This window comes from Danio aesculapii, chromosome 22, assembly GCF_903798145.1.
Source record: "Danio aesculapii chromosome 22, fDanAes4.1, whole genome shotgun sequence".
NCBI classification, from domain to species: domain Eukaryota; kingdom Metazoa; phylum Chordata; class Actinopteri; order Cypriniformes; family Danionidae; genus Danio; species Danio aesculapii.
This window is the reverse complement of record NC_079456.1, coordinates 7512666-7532326: the sequence shown is the minus strand read 5'-3', so window position 1 is coordinate 7532326 and position 19661 is coordinate 7512666. Positions and strand designations below refer to the sequence as shown.

Here is a 19661-nt window from a genome sequence, read left to right as displayed (position 1 = left end):
CAACAGAATGACAGAGACAGGATAAAAATGGATAATAAATATACATATAAAAATAGAAGTAAATAGCGAATGCAAATTTACAAGAGTATGTACAAATATACTACTATATACGTTATATGTGCAGCTGTTATGTGCAAATTGTCAATGTAAAATATGTTAAATATATGAGTGTGTATGTGAATAATAAGCAGTGATGTTTGTTTTACAATTACTATCACAACGTTTTTATGAGATGGATTGCCTGAAGAAAGTTTTCCATATTTAAAAAGAACAGTAGTGCTGTGATTCTAATAATTATAAGTATTTAATTATACATGTCATTTTCCTAAAATAACTAAATGGGAATCAATTGCTGCAGCTGCAGAACCAAAAGTAAAACCGTTCATGTGCAGTTCATGAGTGTGACCAGTAGATGTCGTCACAGATCAGCAAGTAATAAAATCTCACAGTAATGATCCCTTTTGCAATCCAGTTGGGAGGAAGCCTTGATGCTTTATAATCGGTTGTATAGCCATCACCTTTGTATTTGAGCTTAATAAATGCACTTTTGTTTGCATTTTTACAAGTTGGAAAATTTGTATATAAATTATATGGAAATGACAAGGTAAGTTAGGTTCAAAATGTTTCCTGTTATTTTACAGGCTTATTTCTAGATACATAATTTAATATAATAACATATAAACAAAGTAAAACTGACAATGAAAGTCACTCTATTAAACTGCACTTTAATTTCAAAATGAGATGTAATAATAATCAAAATAATCCTGAGACAACAGCAAAGCTTAAAGTCCTGTTTAGAGCAAGTTCAGTAAACTAACAGACAAGGTAAAAACTGAAACATTATTCGAAGTATACTGTAAAGAAGATTTTAGTATAAAAATAAGGGTGTAAAGTTTTAAAATGTCACAGAATAGTTTAGATTGAGATAAACTGGACAAGCCAAAACCCCACATTTAACTGTCTATATATCTTACTACATTTCTACTCAATACTGACAACATACAGCACTTTATACAATGCAGTTTAAGGCAGCTTAAGAAAGAATACAATGAATAACAGTCAAATAAGAGTTCAGTTCCTAAGGAACTCTCAGCCACACATAATACTTGTTTTTAGATTCACAGAGGATTCAGTTTAACAGAAATGTATTGAACGAGGAGATTCATAGAGCAGCTTCACTGACATGCAAGCAAACCTAAATGGGTTTATAATACTATCTGATAATTACTATCTGGTACCTCTATTGTCTGCTAAATCACTGCAAGCGTCTGGGAAAACTTTTCAGTATATTATACTGAAATATAAAGCATTCTTTAAACATTTTGTAATGTATTGCATATAGAAATCTAGGGAAACACCTCTTTAAAAACAGAACATGGCGTCTCTATCAAAATAAAGGATATCTTTTCTGTTAACCAAACCAAACAGCTGTCTGTAAACACTCATCATTCACTCTACCAGGCTAATAATTAAGAACAATTCTTATTTTATTGGACGGCCTGGCAGAATATCTAACAATACCTGAGAGACAAGAAAAAAACTAAATTACTATATACATATAAGCATAGTTAAAACACTTGCTAGCAATTTGTTAGTGCACAGATTGAGATATTGGATTAGAATTTCAGCGGCATTTTTAGCACATTCCAGTCACTTGTGACAGCAAACTCAAAAGCAAAATGACCATTTTTAGCTTTCTTCTTGGGTTTAGTTAAAGAAATAGAGTTAAAGAGCTATGTGTTAAAGTTTGAAAGCTATTCGGGTAAAGGGCCTTTTACAGTATTATAAGTTATTGAATATCAGTGTTTTTACTGCGCTGATATGTAACATGTTGTTGTCTGAAATGGGATATTATGAAATATTCCAGTGTCTGTAACACATACATTAAGCGTCATCTAAACCTTTTAGCAAAGGTGTTTGCATTATTAAACTGGTGTTTCCTTCAGGGTGAATATTAAATACTGCTATAACTTCATGCTTTTATTCTGTACTCCTTAATGCCTTTTTCTATACCAACTGATTGTGTTTATGTAAGATTAAAGTGTTTTAGTGTAGTTAATAAAGCATTATTTATATCACACTTGAAGTTGAGTATCTGCTCATAACTGGAGTCCCTAATCATGCAGGTCTTGCTACATGCTGTGTAGTTTTATATTCTAACCAGGTTATTTCATATGACACAGAAATCCCTATTTTTTGAACAAATAAACACTTGACCCAAAGACGTCACGTAAAAGCATATAGCCTATGTAAATATTATAATTAATGATAACTAATTATGATTAATTATTGATATTTCCATATTTATATTTAGAAAAAAAGCCTCACACTGGCTTCTCCTGCAACAGCAAACTCCTTTTTGTTTTGGGATATTTGCAGTCAGTTTATCAAGAAGCGGCTAATTTGACTCTGTGGATGGAAACTGTGCTTGTTTGCAAAGGTTTTATGGGATATTCCAGGTTTGCGCATAAGCTTCATGTGCATCTTTAGATTTAAATAATGTCCATTTTAAGAGTTTATAATTCAATGATGAGTTCTGTAAGGTGCATGAGTAACCGTTCTTGGTGCAGGTCTCTGGGATCCTGGACAGAGTGTATAAATTGTGTATTAATTCTGGCCACAGGCTTCTGTGTTGAGGAATTGTCCCGTTAACAAGATGTTGAGCACAGAAAGCTGAAGCTCAGCTTGTTTATCTGTTATTCACCTCTTCACGATTCTCTCATAGCATATTCTCTGCAGCAGCGTCTTCCTGTTGGAAAAATTCACAAATTGTAAAAGAAATGGTTAGACCTGCTAAAGAGGTCTTGGGTTTGTGCTTCCTGCTGTTGTTTGTTTATTAAACTGTTTATTGTGATGAAGTCAAGTGTAAGTAATTATATCAGAATGTTCATCTCTGGGTAAACTATACTTTTAAATACCAATTAGAGTTTATTTTGTTCAAAATATTCCACATCTTGTTAAATGAACTGTGTGTAATTCCAACACAATCACATAGCAATTCGTAACTGTTTGATTCAGTGGCTAATTCGTATAACAAATTTGTATGAAATAGCCACTAAAATGACAAAACGTAAAATACTTATGTTTTGTCGTGAGATCACGTTAGTAAGTCTTACATTCTGTGCTGGTGCTTCCTTTTTTCTGTAGCAAAGATAGTAAATCACACCACCAACAGCAGCAGCAGCAGCAGCAGCAGCAGCAGCGACGACAACAACCAGCACAACTATTCCTGCTACTGCACCTCCAGACAGATGTGAAGGTGGAGGAGCTGAAAAGAAACAGTGATTATTATCAGAGAGTGAAGGATCTTCCTTTTAGTATTTAACAACAGCTTTGATTCACATTCACACTTTTCTGCTTTGGTCATCAGGGGTCAGGTTCAATAAGAAGTTTAACCAAACTCTGAGTTAAAACTAGAGACCTGCACTAGGGGTGGGCGGTACACCGGTGTCATAGTCATCACCGGTGTGACATTGCGCCACGACATGGATTTTCTAATACCATCAATACCGGTATAAATCAATTATGCGCCTTGAATGGCTGCATATACATCAATAATAGCTAATTCTAAATAATAAGGCATTCAATTTTCTTCAAACGTTCAGTTGTGGTCTGAATACATGTCCTTATACTACAGGGCTCGAAATTGCAACCATTTTGGTCGCATGAGCGCCCGAAATGTAATCTATGCGCCCTCATAATATATTTGGAAGCATTTGTGTGTCTGAATTAGGGCTGTGACGGTAATGGAAGAAATCATGCGGTATGTCGGTTAACCGCGCAGATATATAAAAATAAGCATTTTTAACGCACCGCTGTAATTTCTATATCCCAGTCCCTTTATCAACATTTTTAATACAAGTCATTATTTTAAAGATTATGACTTGAGAATATGATTTTACCTCAGCGCTGCACTTTTCTCCTTCTCCCTCGCGCTGAGTTCAGGTGACGGAGTGTTGTGAAGTAGTTAAACTCTCCTCAGTTTAATTTACAGTGTCAAACTGGCACAAGAATATCAGTATGTTAATATAGGCTTTGCTAAAATGCTGGTCAAATGTGGGTCTTTTTTTACAGAAGCTATAAACAGACGCGCATGCTGCGACCGGTGATGAGTCAACAATCGCATATATGTTGACTTATTTAAAGTAGGCTATAGGCTAGCATATAATAATTGTGTGTAAAGAAGTTTATTAAAAATGTAGCTAATATATCACAGGGGTTTGTGTAGCAATTACAGTGGAGCATTAATTAAATCCTTTTTTCTCGTGGAGCGAAACAAACACTGCAGTTGTGTAGTGGATGGAGACGCACAAAAATATACAATTCAGATATTTTTGTCGGCAGAAAAATATTCTTTGAACGAATTTTGTTTTGTACAATTTGTATCTTACTTTTTGGCGGTCAGTTATTTAAAAAATAAACAAGAATAACTAATAAACTGAAGTGAAGCGATGTGCCTCAGGGTCCGCTATATGCCGCGGCCAAAACACAAACTAAATACAATCGTAATTAAAATAAAAGTGAAATATTCAGTTTCGAATATTTCAAATAGGCTGCTCTTTTAATTTTGATCATACAGTTAACAAAGATTCCATATTCAAAACTGAATATTTCACTTTTATTTTATTTATATTACGATTGTATTTAGTTTGTGTTTTGGCCGCGGCATATAGCGGACCCTGAGGCACATCGCTTCACCTCAAAGTTTATTAGTTATTCTTGTTTATTTTGTAAATAACTGACCGACAAAAACTAAGATACAAATTGTACAAAACTAAATTCGTTCAAAGAATATTTTTCTTCCGACGAAAATATCTGAATTGTATATTTTTTGTGCGTCTCCATCTGCTACACAACTGTGTGTTTGTTTCGCTCCACAGGAAAAAAAGGATTTAATTAATGCTCCACTGTAATTGCTACACAAACCCCTGTGATATATTAGCTACATTTTTAATAAACTTCTTTACACACAATTATTATATGCTAAAGCCTATAGCCTACTTTAAATAAGTCAACATATATGCGATTGTTGACTCATCGACTCACCGGTCGCAGCATGCGCGTCTGTTTATAGCTTCTGTAAAAAAAGACCCACATTTGACCAGCCTTTTAGCAAAGCCTATATTAACATACTGATATTCTTGTGCCAGTTTGACACTGTAAATTAAACTGAGGAGACTTTAACTACTTCACAACACTCCGTCACCTGAACTCAGCGCGAGGGCGAAGGAGAAAAGTGCAGCGCTGAGGTAAAATTATATTCTCATGTCATAATCTTTAAAATAATGACTTGTATTAAAAATGTTGATAAAGGGATTGGGATATAGAAATTACAGCGGTGCGTTAAAAATGCTTATTTTCTGTGGAGCGATTGATTTGAGTTAGTAGGTCTGCTTTATTAAAATAAGCTTAAAAAAAAACAGCCTATGCTGGTTATAAAAAGGATTCAGTGTTTTCGTTTTGTAATCTAAATTTGTAATTTAAGTGGAAAATACTCAGGGCAGGCCTTTTATTCCTTTTATTAAGTTTATTCTGTTTTTCTATACAATCCTGAAAGATTCACAAGCAAAAATAAATACTAAACTAAAATGGGCGGTGATGACTGTAATAACCACATCACTGCGGTTGACATCTCATTATGGCGGTGATGCGGTTACCGTCACACCCCTAGTCTGAATATAATGGTTGTAGTGCAATCTGATTTGATTTTCTCTAAAAACTTGCTGAATCGCGCTACCCTGCTGAAGTATTGGTTATTAGCTGTCAATCACTCAACGCTTCCCGCTGTCAGATAACAGGGAGCTTTTGTTACTGCAGGAAATGCAAAGGGCTGAAGAGTGAAAAGTGCACAGGTTTGCAAACCTCACCTAAAGTTATAATAATAATAATGGCGCAGATGACAGCGATCATAACATGAGGTAAATGTTGATCCGCCAGCTGAGATCAATCGAGTGTTTTTGGAGAAGGTGCCCGAATCTCGATGCGTTGCATTCACCGCATGCTCAGCGCAAATGTCCGCTAAATATAAAGTCTAATACTGTAGACATCATCGCCAAAGAAACTCACCTTTACTAAGTTTACACTGAAACTACGGCTCATAACAAGAGCGGAATTGCGCTGGTGGTCATCATGAGAATCCTGCTCTGTCTGCTCATAAATTGGTGCGGCTGACTCGCCTGCTTTATTCCACCAACACAGAGAAATGAAGATCAGCTCATAACGAGACTGAGCATTTACAATGACCCAAACCAAAACTTTTAAAGAGTGATAAAAGTGAGACTTTCTTTTGTCCGTTCTTCCTTGAGATGTATATTATTTTGCTATTGAAAGTAATACCGTGATATTATACCGTCACCGTTCAAAAGATGAAAAATACCGTGATATTAATTTTAGGTCATATCGCCCACCCCTAACCTGCACCATATAAAAGGCCCACAACACAGGGTGGGCCATTTATATGGATATACCTTAATAAAATGGGAATGTTTGGTGATATTAACATCCTGTTTGTGGCACATTAGTATATGTGAGGGGGCAAACTTTTCAAGATGGGTGGCGACCATGGTGGCCAGTTTGAAGTCAGCCATCTTGGATCCAACTTTTGTTTTTAGGAAAGGGTCATGTGACACATCAAACTTATTGGGAATTTCACACAAAAAACAATGGTGTGCTTGTTTTTAACGTAACTTTATTCTGTCATGAGTTATTTACAAGTTTCTGACCACTTATAAAATGTGTTCAATGTGCTGCCCATTGTGTTGGATTGTCAATGCAACCCTCTTCTCCCACTCTTCACACACTGATAGCAACGTCGCAGGAGAAATGCCAGCACAGGCTTTCAGTATCTGTAGTTTCAGGTGCTGCAAATCTTGTATCTTCACACCATAGACAATAAAGATAGTGGGGCCGTTCTTCATCAATGGAAACCTCAAGGCCACTGGATATTTAAAATTGCTACATGATAATGTGTTTCCCTCTTAATGCTCTGAAGCTGGCACGTTACCTGAGTTTTTCCAGCAAGACGGTGCACCACCACATTATGGGTGTCAGGTCTAAGCATTCCTAGATGAACAGTTTCCTGAAAAGTGGATTGGTCGTCGTGGGCCAGTTGAATGGCCCCCAAGGTCTCCCGATCTGACCACCTTAGACTTTTATCTTTGGGGTCATCTGAAGACAATTGTCTATAGTGTGAAGATACAAGATATGCAGCACCTGAAACTACGGATGTAAACACCATTGTTTTTCTTGTGAAATTCCCAATAAGTTTGATGTGTCACATGACCCTCTTCCCACTGAAAAAACAAAAGTTGGATCCAAGATGGCGGATTTCAAAATGGCCACCATGGTCACCACCCATCTTGAAAAGTTTGCCCCCTCACATATACTAATGTGCCACAAACAGGACGTTAATATCACCAACCTTTCCCATTTTATTAAGGTGTATCAGATCATTTAGTGTTATTGCACCCAAACTCTGGAACACTCCACCCGGCTCACTCCGTTCTGCTAATATCTCAGAATTCAAATCTCTACTTAAAACTCACTTATTTTCTGAATGCTTCACTTCTGATCTGACAAACTGACCACTTTATTTGATGCACTCTGCTCATTTCTCTCTTATGTCTTGTTTTTTTATTTACAGTTTGTTATATCTGTCTTCTCGTATGTTTGTGTATCTAATGCTGTCTCTACATTTATCTGCTTGTACTATCTCTTTTTGTCACAAAGGCGCTATATAAATAAAATGTATTATTATTATAATTGTTACTGCACAAAAGCAACAAGAATGATTAAAATAAAAAACTATTTACAGGCAAAAGGTCAGAAGCTAATCCTCGTCTGGTTAATGCATGGAACTACAGGCTTCTAGCACTCCATCAGAAAGATTTCAGTATTTAAGGCCACATACTCAAGCAAAGATGCATTAATCTGAAACCCTCATAAGTGATTGACATGCTACTGCTGCATGAACACATTGAGGAGGCTTCCATTTTTTTAGTTCATTCAGTTTATTTTTATTTATTTAGCTAAATAGTGAAACTTGGCCTATATTTTAGGGCTGCACAATATATCGTTTCAGCATCGATTTAACAATGTGTGCATTCGCAATAGTCACATCACAGAATCTGCAATGTGGAGTTGTGATTATTATTGTTGGTCAGCATTTACATTTTACTTCACATTTGATTATTCAATAATAAGTGCAGGACAAAATAGCGATATGCATGAGGCGGCGCTTCTCGTAATGGCAGATCATGCATATATCAATGTTGCAATTCTAAGAAATATATGTGCTGTTAATACAAAAAATATATCTTATAACTTTTTGATTCATTTTTCCCTCTTCATTTACAAATATGACATGTTGTAGATCGTTTTCTTGTGATACATCGTGGATATCGGGATCTATAATTATCGGGGGCAAAATATCATGATAGTATCGTATCGTATTACTGTACCTAAATATCTGACTACTTACAGTTGAAACCAGAAGTTTACATACACTGTACAAAAAGGCACATAACCATTTTAAAAAACACAGATGTTAATGTCAATAAACAATTTCTCTTTTAGGTAAGTTAGGATTATCAAATTTGTTTCTGTTATGCTTAATAGCAGAATAATGAGAGAGATATTTGGAGAAATTGTTATAACTTTTTTTGAAAGTCAAGTTTACATACAATAAGATTATTACACCTCTGAAAAAGCTCAGATGATGGTGTCAAGGTTTTGGAAGTCTCTGATTGGCTAATTGACAACATTTGAGTTAATTGGAGGTTAACTGTAGAATAGTATTCAAGGAAAACCTCAAACACACTGCTTCCTTGTGTGACAAGATGGGAAAATCAACAAGCCAGAGTCAACAAAGAAAGGCAGATCACAATTAGCTAAATTACACTGGTAAAGACTAATTTTTGGAGACACGTCCTGTGGTCTGATGGAACTAAGATTGAACTGTTTGGCCTTAATGACCAGTGTTACATTTAGAGGACAAAGAGGAAAGCTTACAAGCCTAGGAACACCATCCCAACTGTGAAGTATGGGGGTGGCAGCATCATGTTGTGGGGCTGTTTTGCTGCAGGAGGGACTGATCCACTTCACAGCATAGATGGCATCATGTAGAAAGAACATTATGTAGAAATACTGAAGCAACATCTCAAGACATCAGCCAGGAAATTAAAACTTGGCCACAAATGGGTCTTCCAAACAGACCATGACCCTAAGCATACTGCCAAATTAGTTAAAATGTGCTTTAAGGACAACAGAGTGAATGTTTTGGAGTGGCCATCACAAAGCCCTGACCTCAATCCTATAGAAAATTTGTAGGCAATAGTTGAAAAAGCTTGTGCGAGCAAGACAAATTTGACTCAGTTACACCAATTCTGTCAGGAGGAATGGGCCAAAATTCCTGCAAACTATTGTGAGAAGCTTGTGGAAGGATACCCAAAACACTTTAAGTGTACCAAAAACTGTAACCAAAGTTATACAGTTTAAAAGCAAAGCTAAAAAAAATACAAAGGAAATGTGTGTAAACTTTTGACAGTCTAGAAATTAAAGAAAAAATATATTTTAAAAATTCTCTCATTATTCTGGCATTTAGCAAATGTAAATCGTTAAGGTAATCCTAACGGACCTAAAATAGTAAACGTTTAGTATGATTTACCATCAGACATTTTTTTTTTAATTGTTATGTTCCTTTTTTTAGAGTGTATGTAAACTTCTGGTTTCAACTGTATTTCACTTCTCTTTGCTCTCATTTTTTTATTCTTGCATTTTCTTTGATTCCCTCCTCCACTACAAGATTATTTGAATCAAAGTTAATGATTTTATTCCAAACAGAGCTATACAAGTCATCTGCAAAAATTTTATTTATATTGCAATATAAATCGCAGCAAAATAAAATATTGCAATGTAAGACTTTTCCAATATCATGCAGCCCTACTATATTTATTTACAAACAAGGATAGTTGTGTTCAATGTTTGCACAAGGCAAAAAGATACTGCACATTCTGAAGCAGTATGAGGCCAAATCCAGCTTCAGAGTACAGTGAAAACAACAACAACAAAGTTCTTGAAAGTCAAAGTTTTACACTCTACTAAACGATATTTAGGTTAAAGTATAATGAACAGTTTTAATATCCCCCTCAAGGAAAATTAAGGAAAAGGGAAAAAAATACTCACAAGTGATAGTAAGGTTGAATCTCTTCTCTCTGATGATGCTGAAGCGATCGTCACTCCAGATGAAAATCTCTAATGTATAATTTCCAGAGTCTGTTATTTTGGTCTTCGTGACGGTCAGAGATGCAGTTCCATTGTCCAGGTTCAGTCGGTCTGTGAATCTCTCTTTACACTGAACATCAGCGCAGCTCTGACTCTGATTTACAGTGATTTCAGCAATGAAAATGTCATAAAAAAAATACTTAATCCCAACATTTCGTTCTCTTCTCATGCCAGGATCAAGAGTGACAGATTCTCCCTGGTTTTCCTTTATTTGATAACGATGAGCATCAGGATCATCTAAAAATCAAACCAACAGATTATAATTTATGATATGACTTTTGGTAAAAAATAATGCAAAACTAAGTATGCATGTATGTGTATATACAGTGGTGTGCAAAATATTTTAATTTTGTAAGAGGCTAAATGATCATATGCTTTTGTTTATATAACAAAACATGTTTTTTTTTACTCAAGAAGGTCCATACTGACTCCAAAGGCAGATACTGATAAGATCAGGGCCTGGTGTGTGGACTTTAAGGGTTTTACGATGTGGTCACATGTTGATTGGTCAGTTTGAGTGTCTTAGTATTTGGGCTTTAGTTACATGGTCAAGAAAGATACAAAATAGGTGTAAAACTCTGCTCTGGCTCTTTTCTTTTCCTGGCCTGTCTTTTCCTGGTCTGCTTTCCTCCTTTGCTCCTCTGGAGTCTATCTTATCTAACTCCACTGCAATCAGGCTAACTTCTGGGCCTGCTCTCTTAGTCTCTCTCTCCCTCCCCCTGTGTCTCTCCTTCTACCTCTGGTAACTTTAATTTTACATTTAAGCTGGGTACAGTTTATCTCATATGCTTTATCATTTCATATTTTATCATTTTATACAGTTATTTTGTAACTAATTCAGTTGTAACTATAGAGAATTATTGTCATTGAATCATTTCATTATCAAGTATTTGTGAATTACTTTTGATTTAACATCAACATTTAATTGTTCCATATTGCAATACAGTACAATCACATAATATCAACGCTCTCCCACATTTATAGCTATTAATACTGCCCTTATTTCTGTTTTTGGTATAAGATTGCAGAAGAATGATTTGACTAGAATGTACAGTTTTTACCATCAATACTGATAATTTTTTAGTCATTCGGCAGAACTACAGTTCGAACCGCTGTGGTTTAAAAACCTATTCCTACATTTTAATGTTTTAGATTATCAAACAAATTGAAATATTAGTCAAAGAAAACAAAGTAAACACTTTTAAATTAGGTTTTTATATTAATAGAAAAGAACATCCAAAAAGTTATGTCCGTTTTGTAAAGTTACATCCAAATAATTCATTTCTATCCAATAAACTGTTATGATGTTTGACATTGAAGAAAACACTGTCCTGACCTTTTTTATTGAACACGCATGGAATTGATTCGATATAGGGTATATGCCGAAGTATGCTAATAGGACTTTTAATTTTACCAGTAACCTGGGTAAAGGGCTTCTGGTGAACTGTATGCCAATGCAAAAATCGGCGCATTTAAGGTCTGTTTTCTTTAAAAAGCAGCGATCTCCACTGGCTGAGTGATATCAGATATAAAGTGGGTCTCAGATTGTACAAGCAGCACTGCATTAAATAACATTTCCCCCGCCATGTCTTTATGATATGAGCATTTATTTTACCTCAGTATATTTAAGGGAGCTTCTGTGCTAGCCTGCCGATTCTGACGGGTGCGTGCGAGTAAACGGCTTTTTGTCTCGTTTTACGCGTGAGCAACTTAATGAATGGCAAAGGCATTGAATAGCAAAATAAATGGCAAAGGCATAAAGGCATGAGAGACACGATAAGACATGATATAAAAATTGTAAAACTTAACAGCAAGTTAAAAAAACTTTAGTATTAAATCAATGTTTGATGTAAACTGACAAAAGTGCGTGTGCTTATTAATTTTTGTTATTAATTTAAGACTATATACAGTACTGCATATGAATCAAAATACACTGTTAATAATAGACATTCTAAAGGTTTCTTAATATGACCATTTGCTTTTTCTTAGTGGTTTGGTTTACATTTGAATAACACTAAAATGACACTTTTTATTATTATTAAATAAAGTGGTTCCATTGATGTAACCTTAAATTAAGAGTGCAGATAAAGAAAATCAAAAGTTCTTCAAACATTCCTGAATAACTCACCATGAACTGTAACATTAAAGATCTTTCCACTATTGCCGTTGACCACTAGTTGATATTCTCCAGAGTCTGCGGTGTTGATGTTTATGATGGTCAGAGATCCAGTCTTACGGTCCAGCTTCAGTCTGTCTCTGAATCTCTCAGTGCCTTCATTACACTGAACATCTGTACACATATCACTGAAATCTCCATTGAGTTGAGCGATGCGGATGTAATTAAAATACCATTTAATGTCTTCATGCTGTTGTTTTATAACACCAGTGTGTAGAGTGACTGATTCTCCCTCCGTCACAGACACCAACATGGACACAACAGCTGCATGAACACTGGTCACATCTGAAAAAGATAGTCAACATAAGTCAAAGAAATATATATAATATTTCCTAGAGATTTAAAGTTAAATAAATATTATATATACTATCTGCTATGATATATAGCTCACGTTTCTGTGACAAAAATAATAATTAAGACAACTGCGGTAAAGTTGGCTTTATTCACATTCAGACATTCTTTGCAAATGCTAAATGGTGAAATCATATTAGCAGCCAATGAATATCAACATACAACATTGTTTACAGTCAATGAAATAGTGCTAATGTTGTTTTGAAGTCATACTTATATGTGATTTCAGATCGAATATTCAAAGGACCATGGTAAACAATACAGGGAGCATGTCACAAGTTGTCACTGAACAAATGTGTGAATATAAAACCAACTTTACCTCAATATTAACACAGTGCGCGCATCTCTTCAACATCTCAACTATCATAGAGATTAAAAGTAAAATTTTATATCTGATAAAATATATATAGCTTACGTTTCTGTGACGAAAAATAATATTAACACATTGTGCGCATCTCTTAAACATCTCAACTTTACCATTCAATTTTATGTGAAGATCCCAAGAAATAAGCGTTTCCCCCCTATTAAGACATAACAACATTGCTATTACAAAAATAAAAAACATATTAGCTGGCACTGAATATTAATAAAATAATTGTGAAGGTATAAACCCAACAAACACACAACGTTGCCTAAACGTAGCGACCTGTTTTATGACGTTGTAACAACTTTGTTAAAAGGTTGAGGATCTACGTTGCTGCTGAAGGTTTTCACAACGGTGTTATAATGTTGCCATTTAAACGGCTGTTTCTTTAGGTTGTGCTTAGGCGGCATGGACGACCACTGTACAACATTTACTCGTCATCAGTGAATCAGTTTAATTTTCAACAGAGTGTTCGGCGTCTCATTCATCAACGACTGAGGAGACCGAGTGAGTATTGCTTTATTTCTTCTTGCTAAAGAAGACATCAGTGGTCATGGGTGTAGTTCTGTTGTGTCAAGCTCTGATCGGTCCTCTTGTTCGCTGCCTATGTTGACTTGTGTTTGCTGTGGATTTCTGAACTGGATTCTCTGCTGGATTTGTTTCTTTCTCCGTACCAACAACTATGCCTGACCTTCGGCTGCGCTACCCTGTCTGCTGTGTTCTCCAGTCCAGATGCCCAGTGTCTGCATTTTGATTTGCTTTCTTGTTTCTTGTTTTGTATGTTTACTTTCTCAATTTTAATTTAGCCTACCCTTTAACTATAGATAAATATTTTATATAATATAAACATTTTATACAGTTTGGTTATAATTAGATGTGAACTTTATGTATTAAATGTGAAATTTCTAAAAAATAAAGTTTGATTATATACATTTGTGTGGCATTTTTACACTTCAAAGTTTATATAAAGTTGAAGTCAGAATTATTAGCCCCCCTTTGAATTTTTTTTCTCTATTTTAAATATTTGCCAAATTATGTGTAACAGAGCAAGGAAATTTTCACAGTATGTCTGATAATATTTTTTCTTCTGGATAAAAGTCTTATTTGTTTTATTTCGGCTAGAATAAAAGCAGTTTTTAATTTTTTAAGAAACATTTTAAGGTCAAAATTATTAGCCCCTTTAAGCTATAATTTTTTCGATTGTCTACAGAACAAACCATCGTTATACAATGACTTGCCTAATTACCCTAACATGCCTAGTTAACTTAACCTAGTTAAGCCTTTAAATGTCACTTTAAACTGTATAGAAGTGTCTTGAAAAATATCTAGTCAAACATTATTTACTGTCATCATGGCAAAGACAAAATAAATCAATTATTAGAAATGAGTTGAAAAAAATCTTCTCTCCGTTAAATAGAAATTGGGGAAAAAATAAACATGGGCTAATAATTCTGACTTCAACTAAGTCGACTTAGTTGAAGTCAGAATTATTAGCCCATGTTTATGTTTATGAAGTTAGTTTATTAAAATGGAAAAAATGAAGAAAAGATATATAATATTAAGCAATACTGGAAAATTATTACTGTTTATCCTGTATTCTAGGCAGTATTGATAAACTGCCAGGGGGAAAAAAAGCATAATTACAGGTTAAAACGTCGTCTCACGGTTGCTGAATGTTCAATTCAATTCAATTCACCTTTATTTGTATAGCGCTTATACAATGTAGATTGTGTCAAAGCAGCTTCACATAAAAGGTCACAGTAAATAGGAACAGTGTAGTTCAGTTTGTAGTGTTCAAGTTCAGTTCAGTTTAGCTCAGTTCAGTGTGGTTTAATAATCACTACTGAGAGTCCAAACACTGAAGAGCAAATGTCACACGACAACGTTGCTACAGCCTTCTCACGTCTTACATTTCTACGTTGCAACAATGTAGCGAGCACGTAAGTCGCTACGTTGCCTTTGAAAAAAGTGCAACGCTGTACTATGGAATAAAATCACTGTCATTAACATTTCGTGCGTAAATAAAATTCACGCATCCTTAATTATAAAATCGTAAAGGAAAACGGAGCGTACTCGTAATTTTACGAGGCTACAATTTCAAAATCTGCGATTAGAACAGACACAGATACGACATTTTGTTTTTCTGTTTGTTTATGACTGATACATTTACGATGGGTGTACTTTACAAACACGAATTAAAGTTTCTCCACGGACACGAAGTCCTGATTACGAGTACGAATCAAACAGCGAGACTTCACTGTCAAAATTACGTCACCGCTGTCACAGGCATTAATAAACAAGCGAGAGTCATCGATCATAACGGCGCGCCTGCTGGACGTTCGAGCTTACACACACCGTCTCAGATAAGATTTCTGTTATTCCCTCTTTGAGAAATGTCCGTCATGAGCTGTAATAAAGGTTGAGACTCAATGAGGTCCTATTTCGCTGTGTTTCTTGGACGTTTTACTGAATCAAAATTAAGAACGGGCAGAGGATAGAGAGCTAGCATAATGTCAGTTAACGTTACAGGCAGCGAGCGCAGAGTCTCTCAGTGAATCACTTAACTATAACATGACATATGTTGATTAAGTCACCTATTTTAACTGTTTAAATAACTCTCAAATACTCTAAGATCACCGAGAACACAAATTAAATTAGACAGATTTATCCAGTATAGGTAGATAAAACAAAGAAAAGTTTTACTCTTATCAATTAATTAAATAAACCAGAATAAGCAAAATATAATGTGGTAATTAAACAATCACCAATATAGAACAAACACACACGGAAAGAGAGAAACACACCGAATAGTATACGGCTAAATGGTAATATAAATGTTTATGGTAATAGTTTATTAATTATAGTAATACACTATAATGTAACTAACAGTTTAATCAAGTAATATAACAAACAGATAATAACAAATAACATAACAAACATTTATATCAATAGTTACTAATACCTTACTTTGTACAAATTTAAAGATAATATATATATATATATATATATATATATATATATATATATATATATATATATATATATATATATATATATATATATATATATATATCTGATCTTGTCATCTCCTCTCCATACATCAATGAGGAGCTTAATTATTCATCTTTCAGATGACATACAGGTCTGTTTCAGATGATTGCCCCTCATGTCTGGTTTTGTGGTCCGGGGTCACATATTTAACATATTTATTATTTATTTATTTTGATTCATAGTCTCATAAATGTTTAACGTTACAAACTTCTGGTGAGCACAAACCCTCAAATATTTAAACTGCCTTTTGCTGATATCTTCATTACATAATAGATCAATATTCGATCTGGCTTTAAAAAAGGTGACTTATTCAACAGATGTCATGTTATAGTTAAACACCGTTCAGTGATTCACTGAGAGACTCTGCGCTCGCTGCCTGTAATGTTAACTGACATTATGCTAGCTCTCTATCCTCGCCCCGTTCTTAATTTTGATTCAGTAAAATGTCCAAGAAACACAGCGAAATAGGACCTCATTGAGTCTCAACCTTTATTACAGCTCATGACGGACATTTCTCAAAGAGGGAATAACAGAAATCTTATCTGAGACGGTGTGTGTAAGCTCGAACGTCCAGCAGGCGCGCCGTTATGATCGATGACTCTCGCTTGTTTATTAATGCCTGTGGAAGCGGTGACGTAATTTTGACAGTGAAGTCTCGCTGTTTGATTCGTACTCGTAATCAGGACTTCGTGTCCGTGGAGAAACTTTAATTCGTGTTTGTAAAGTACACCCATCGTAAATGTATCAGTCATAAACAAACAGAAAAACAAAATGTCGTATCTGTGTCTGTTCTAATCGCAGATTTTGAAATTGTAGCCTCGTAAAATTACGAGTACGCTTCGTTTTCCTTTACGATTTTATAATTACGGATGCGTGAATTTTATTTACGCACGAAATGTTAATGACAGTGATTTTATTCCATATTGTTCAGACATCGCTACAACGTAAATGTGTTTGTTGGGAATTTCAAAACATGATCCCCATTTTGTGTTTTGCGGGTTGACATTCGTAGTGCGGTACACAACACAATGCTTAAATATGAAAACTGTGTACAAAGAAATCACATCACTTTCGGATAACAACACGAGCTCTAATTCCAAATCAAATGTTCTGCAAAAGATTCAAAGCTTCATGAAGCAGTATTCAAAAGCGCCCATGACTATTATAAGATCAGTTTCCTGTTAATCTCTACTGTTATTTTATGTTTTATGATCAAATCACTTACGGCAGCATAGTCAAAACCAATATATTAGCATGTGGCTACTGATATGTAAATGTTTTTAGATTGCGGGCGACGCCTTTGTGGAAACAAAGCGAAAGTCTTACCAAGAACAAGTACAATCGAGATCCATGAGAAAAAGTTTAAGACAGGTGTCATTTTGACGACGCATGCACACGGTGAACATATTTTGATTAATAAGACGCAGTTCTTTAACTCAAACGGTCACTATGAAAAATAAGCGGAAAAAAAAAGACTTCTTGTTCCTCGTTTTTACCAGCAGCGTGCATATTCTTCTTGGTTTTATGGCGAGATGCTAACCAACTTTAGAGGTGCATATCGCCACCTACTGTGATGGAGTATGAAGAGATTAGCTGGTTTCCTAAATTCTATTGTATAATTCGCTATTTTTAACTGCCTTTATTTGTCTCCCTGAATCTAAACCATCTTTTAATAAACCTTTAATTCCTCTTTAAGAGTTCTTCTTTCATTTTTATATGCTTTGCACCTTTTTAAAACATGTTCCACTGTCTCCTCTGTTAGACATGTTTCCCCATTATATATAATGTTTGATTTAAATGTGTATGTCCTGTTCCTAAACGTGTTAAAATAACTTGTTCTCTTCGACTAAGATTATATGATATTTTGCTTTTCTTTATTGTTTTTTGGATCTTATAATAATGTCTACCTGTGTTATTGGACTCCCAAACTTTCTGCCATTTCCTATTACAAGCTTCTAAGTTTAAGCTTTTCCCTTCTGCTCTGCTTAGTGAAATGTGTATAATTGGTTCATTTTGTTGTAGAGATTCTTTAGCTATTTTATCCGCCTCCTCATTGCCCTGAATTCCAACATGCGCTGGTACCCATATTAGATGAGTTATTACTTCCATCTGTGTCAGATTATTAAATTTGATCATGATTTCTGTTAGGATGTCACTTCTTTTTGATTCCATTGATTTTAAACTCATCAAGACACCCATTGAATCAGAACATATTAGAGCTTTAGCAGGTCTGGTTTCATATGTCCACTCTAATGCCATCAAACTTGCAACCATCTCAGCGGTGTATACAGAAGTTCCATCTAATATCCTTCCAGCCTCCCTCACTTCAAGTTCTGGGATACAGAGTGCTACTCCTGTCCTTCCTGATTCCAAACTCTTTGAACCATCTGTATATATTTGTAGATATGAGTAATATGCATTATTAATGTAGTTCGTGAGATATGTAATTATGTTAACAGCTTCTTCCATCTCTCTTTTTTTTGTTTTCATGTAATTTTAAATCTACTTTTGGTTGATCAAATAACCAAGGTGAAATTGGTGACATTATATTTATACTTCATACATCATATCTGCTCCGCGGATTTATACACATACAACACAAAAACATCCTGCCAAATCTTGAACAGTATAGACAGACTGAATCCGGTAAAGCACAGGTATGCGACTTTTATTTACCATTATGTTGGATTCGCTAAATTTAGCGACTGAAGGTCCAATCCCGCCGAATCCGAACAAGTTGTTGCTGTCACAAATAAGTTATTGACAGTTTAAAATATCACCCCTGCTGATAAACCAGCTTAAACCATATTAGCTGGTCAACCAGCCTGGTTTAAGAGGGGGTTGGCCATTTTCAGCCTGGTTTCAGCCATTTCCTGCCTGGTCTTAGTTGCTCAGGCTGGAAAATGACCAGCTAAAACCAGCTTGACCAGCTGGGCATAGCTGGTTTTGGCTGCGCTTTCAGCTGGTTTCAGCTGGTCATCTCCCAGCCTGACCAGCTATGACCAGGCTGGAAATGGCTGAAAACCAGCCTGGAATGGCCAAAACCCTTCTAATACCTGGCTGGTCAACCAGCTACAAGCTGTTTTTTTAAGCAGGGATGTAAATCAATATTACGTTAGCTAGTACATGTATTTCCCCCACATTTATTATATTGTACTTAAAATCCCAGCTACTTTATCAACAGTAATTAGGTGGTCCCTACAGTAGTCAACATTTAAAAAGTATTTTAAAATGCGTCCTAAGACAAGTATGGGTGTTGTTCTTTAGTTTTCAGACAACTTTGATGAAAGGCTGTGATCCACTTCAAATGTTGACTACTGTATTTCCTACATAACTGGTAACGACTTGTAAATGGATATTTTACCCCAAAACAATGGGGAACTCTGTCATCATTACTCATTATGTAGCAAAAAAGGTTATTGAATCCTAGTTGTATTT

General features: G+C 35.1%; 1 protein-coding gene across 1 annotated transcript; it reads right to left on the bottom strand.

Moving 5' to 3' along the window:
• Positions 1–708: 708 nt before the first annotated feature.
• LOC130216160 (uncharacterized) lies at positions 709–17713 on the bottom strand. The gene is made up of 5 exons (XM_056448052.1): positions 17550–17713; positions 12410–12742; positions 10183–10518; positions 3117–3268; positions 709–2749 (listed from the first exon to the last, which is right to left on the bottom strand). Exons 1-5 carry the CDS (start codon positions 17599–17601, stop codon positions 2720–2722), a joined length of 903 nt encoding a protein of 300 aa, XP_056304027.1. The 5' UTR covers positions 17602–17713; the 3' UTR covers positions 709–2719.
• Positions 17714–19661: the final 1948 nt, after the last annotated feature.

Excerpts from the sequence above, each read along its gene's own strand:
- LOC130216160 (XM_056448052.1), bottom strand. The coding sequence starts at position 17,601 with ATGACACCTGTCTTAAACTTTTTCTCATGGATCTCGATTGTACTTGTT. Across the intron at positions 10,519-12,409 it reads CTTTAATGTTACAGTTCATG|ATGATCCTGATGCTCATCGT; the intron begins GTGAGTTATTCA and ends TTTGATTTTTAG. Across the intron at positions 3,269-10,182 it reads ATTCAACCTTACTATCACTT|CTCCTCCACCTTCACATCTG; the intron begins GTGAGTATTTTT and ends GTTTCTTTTCAG.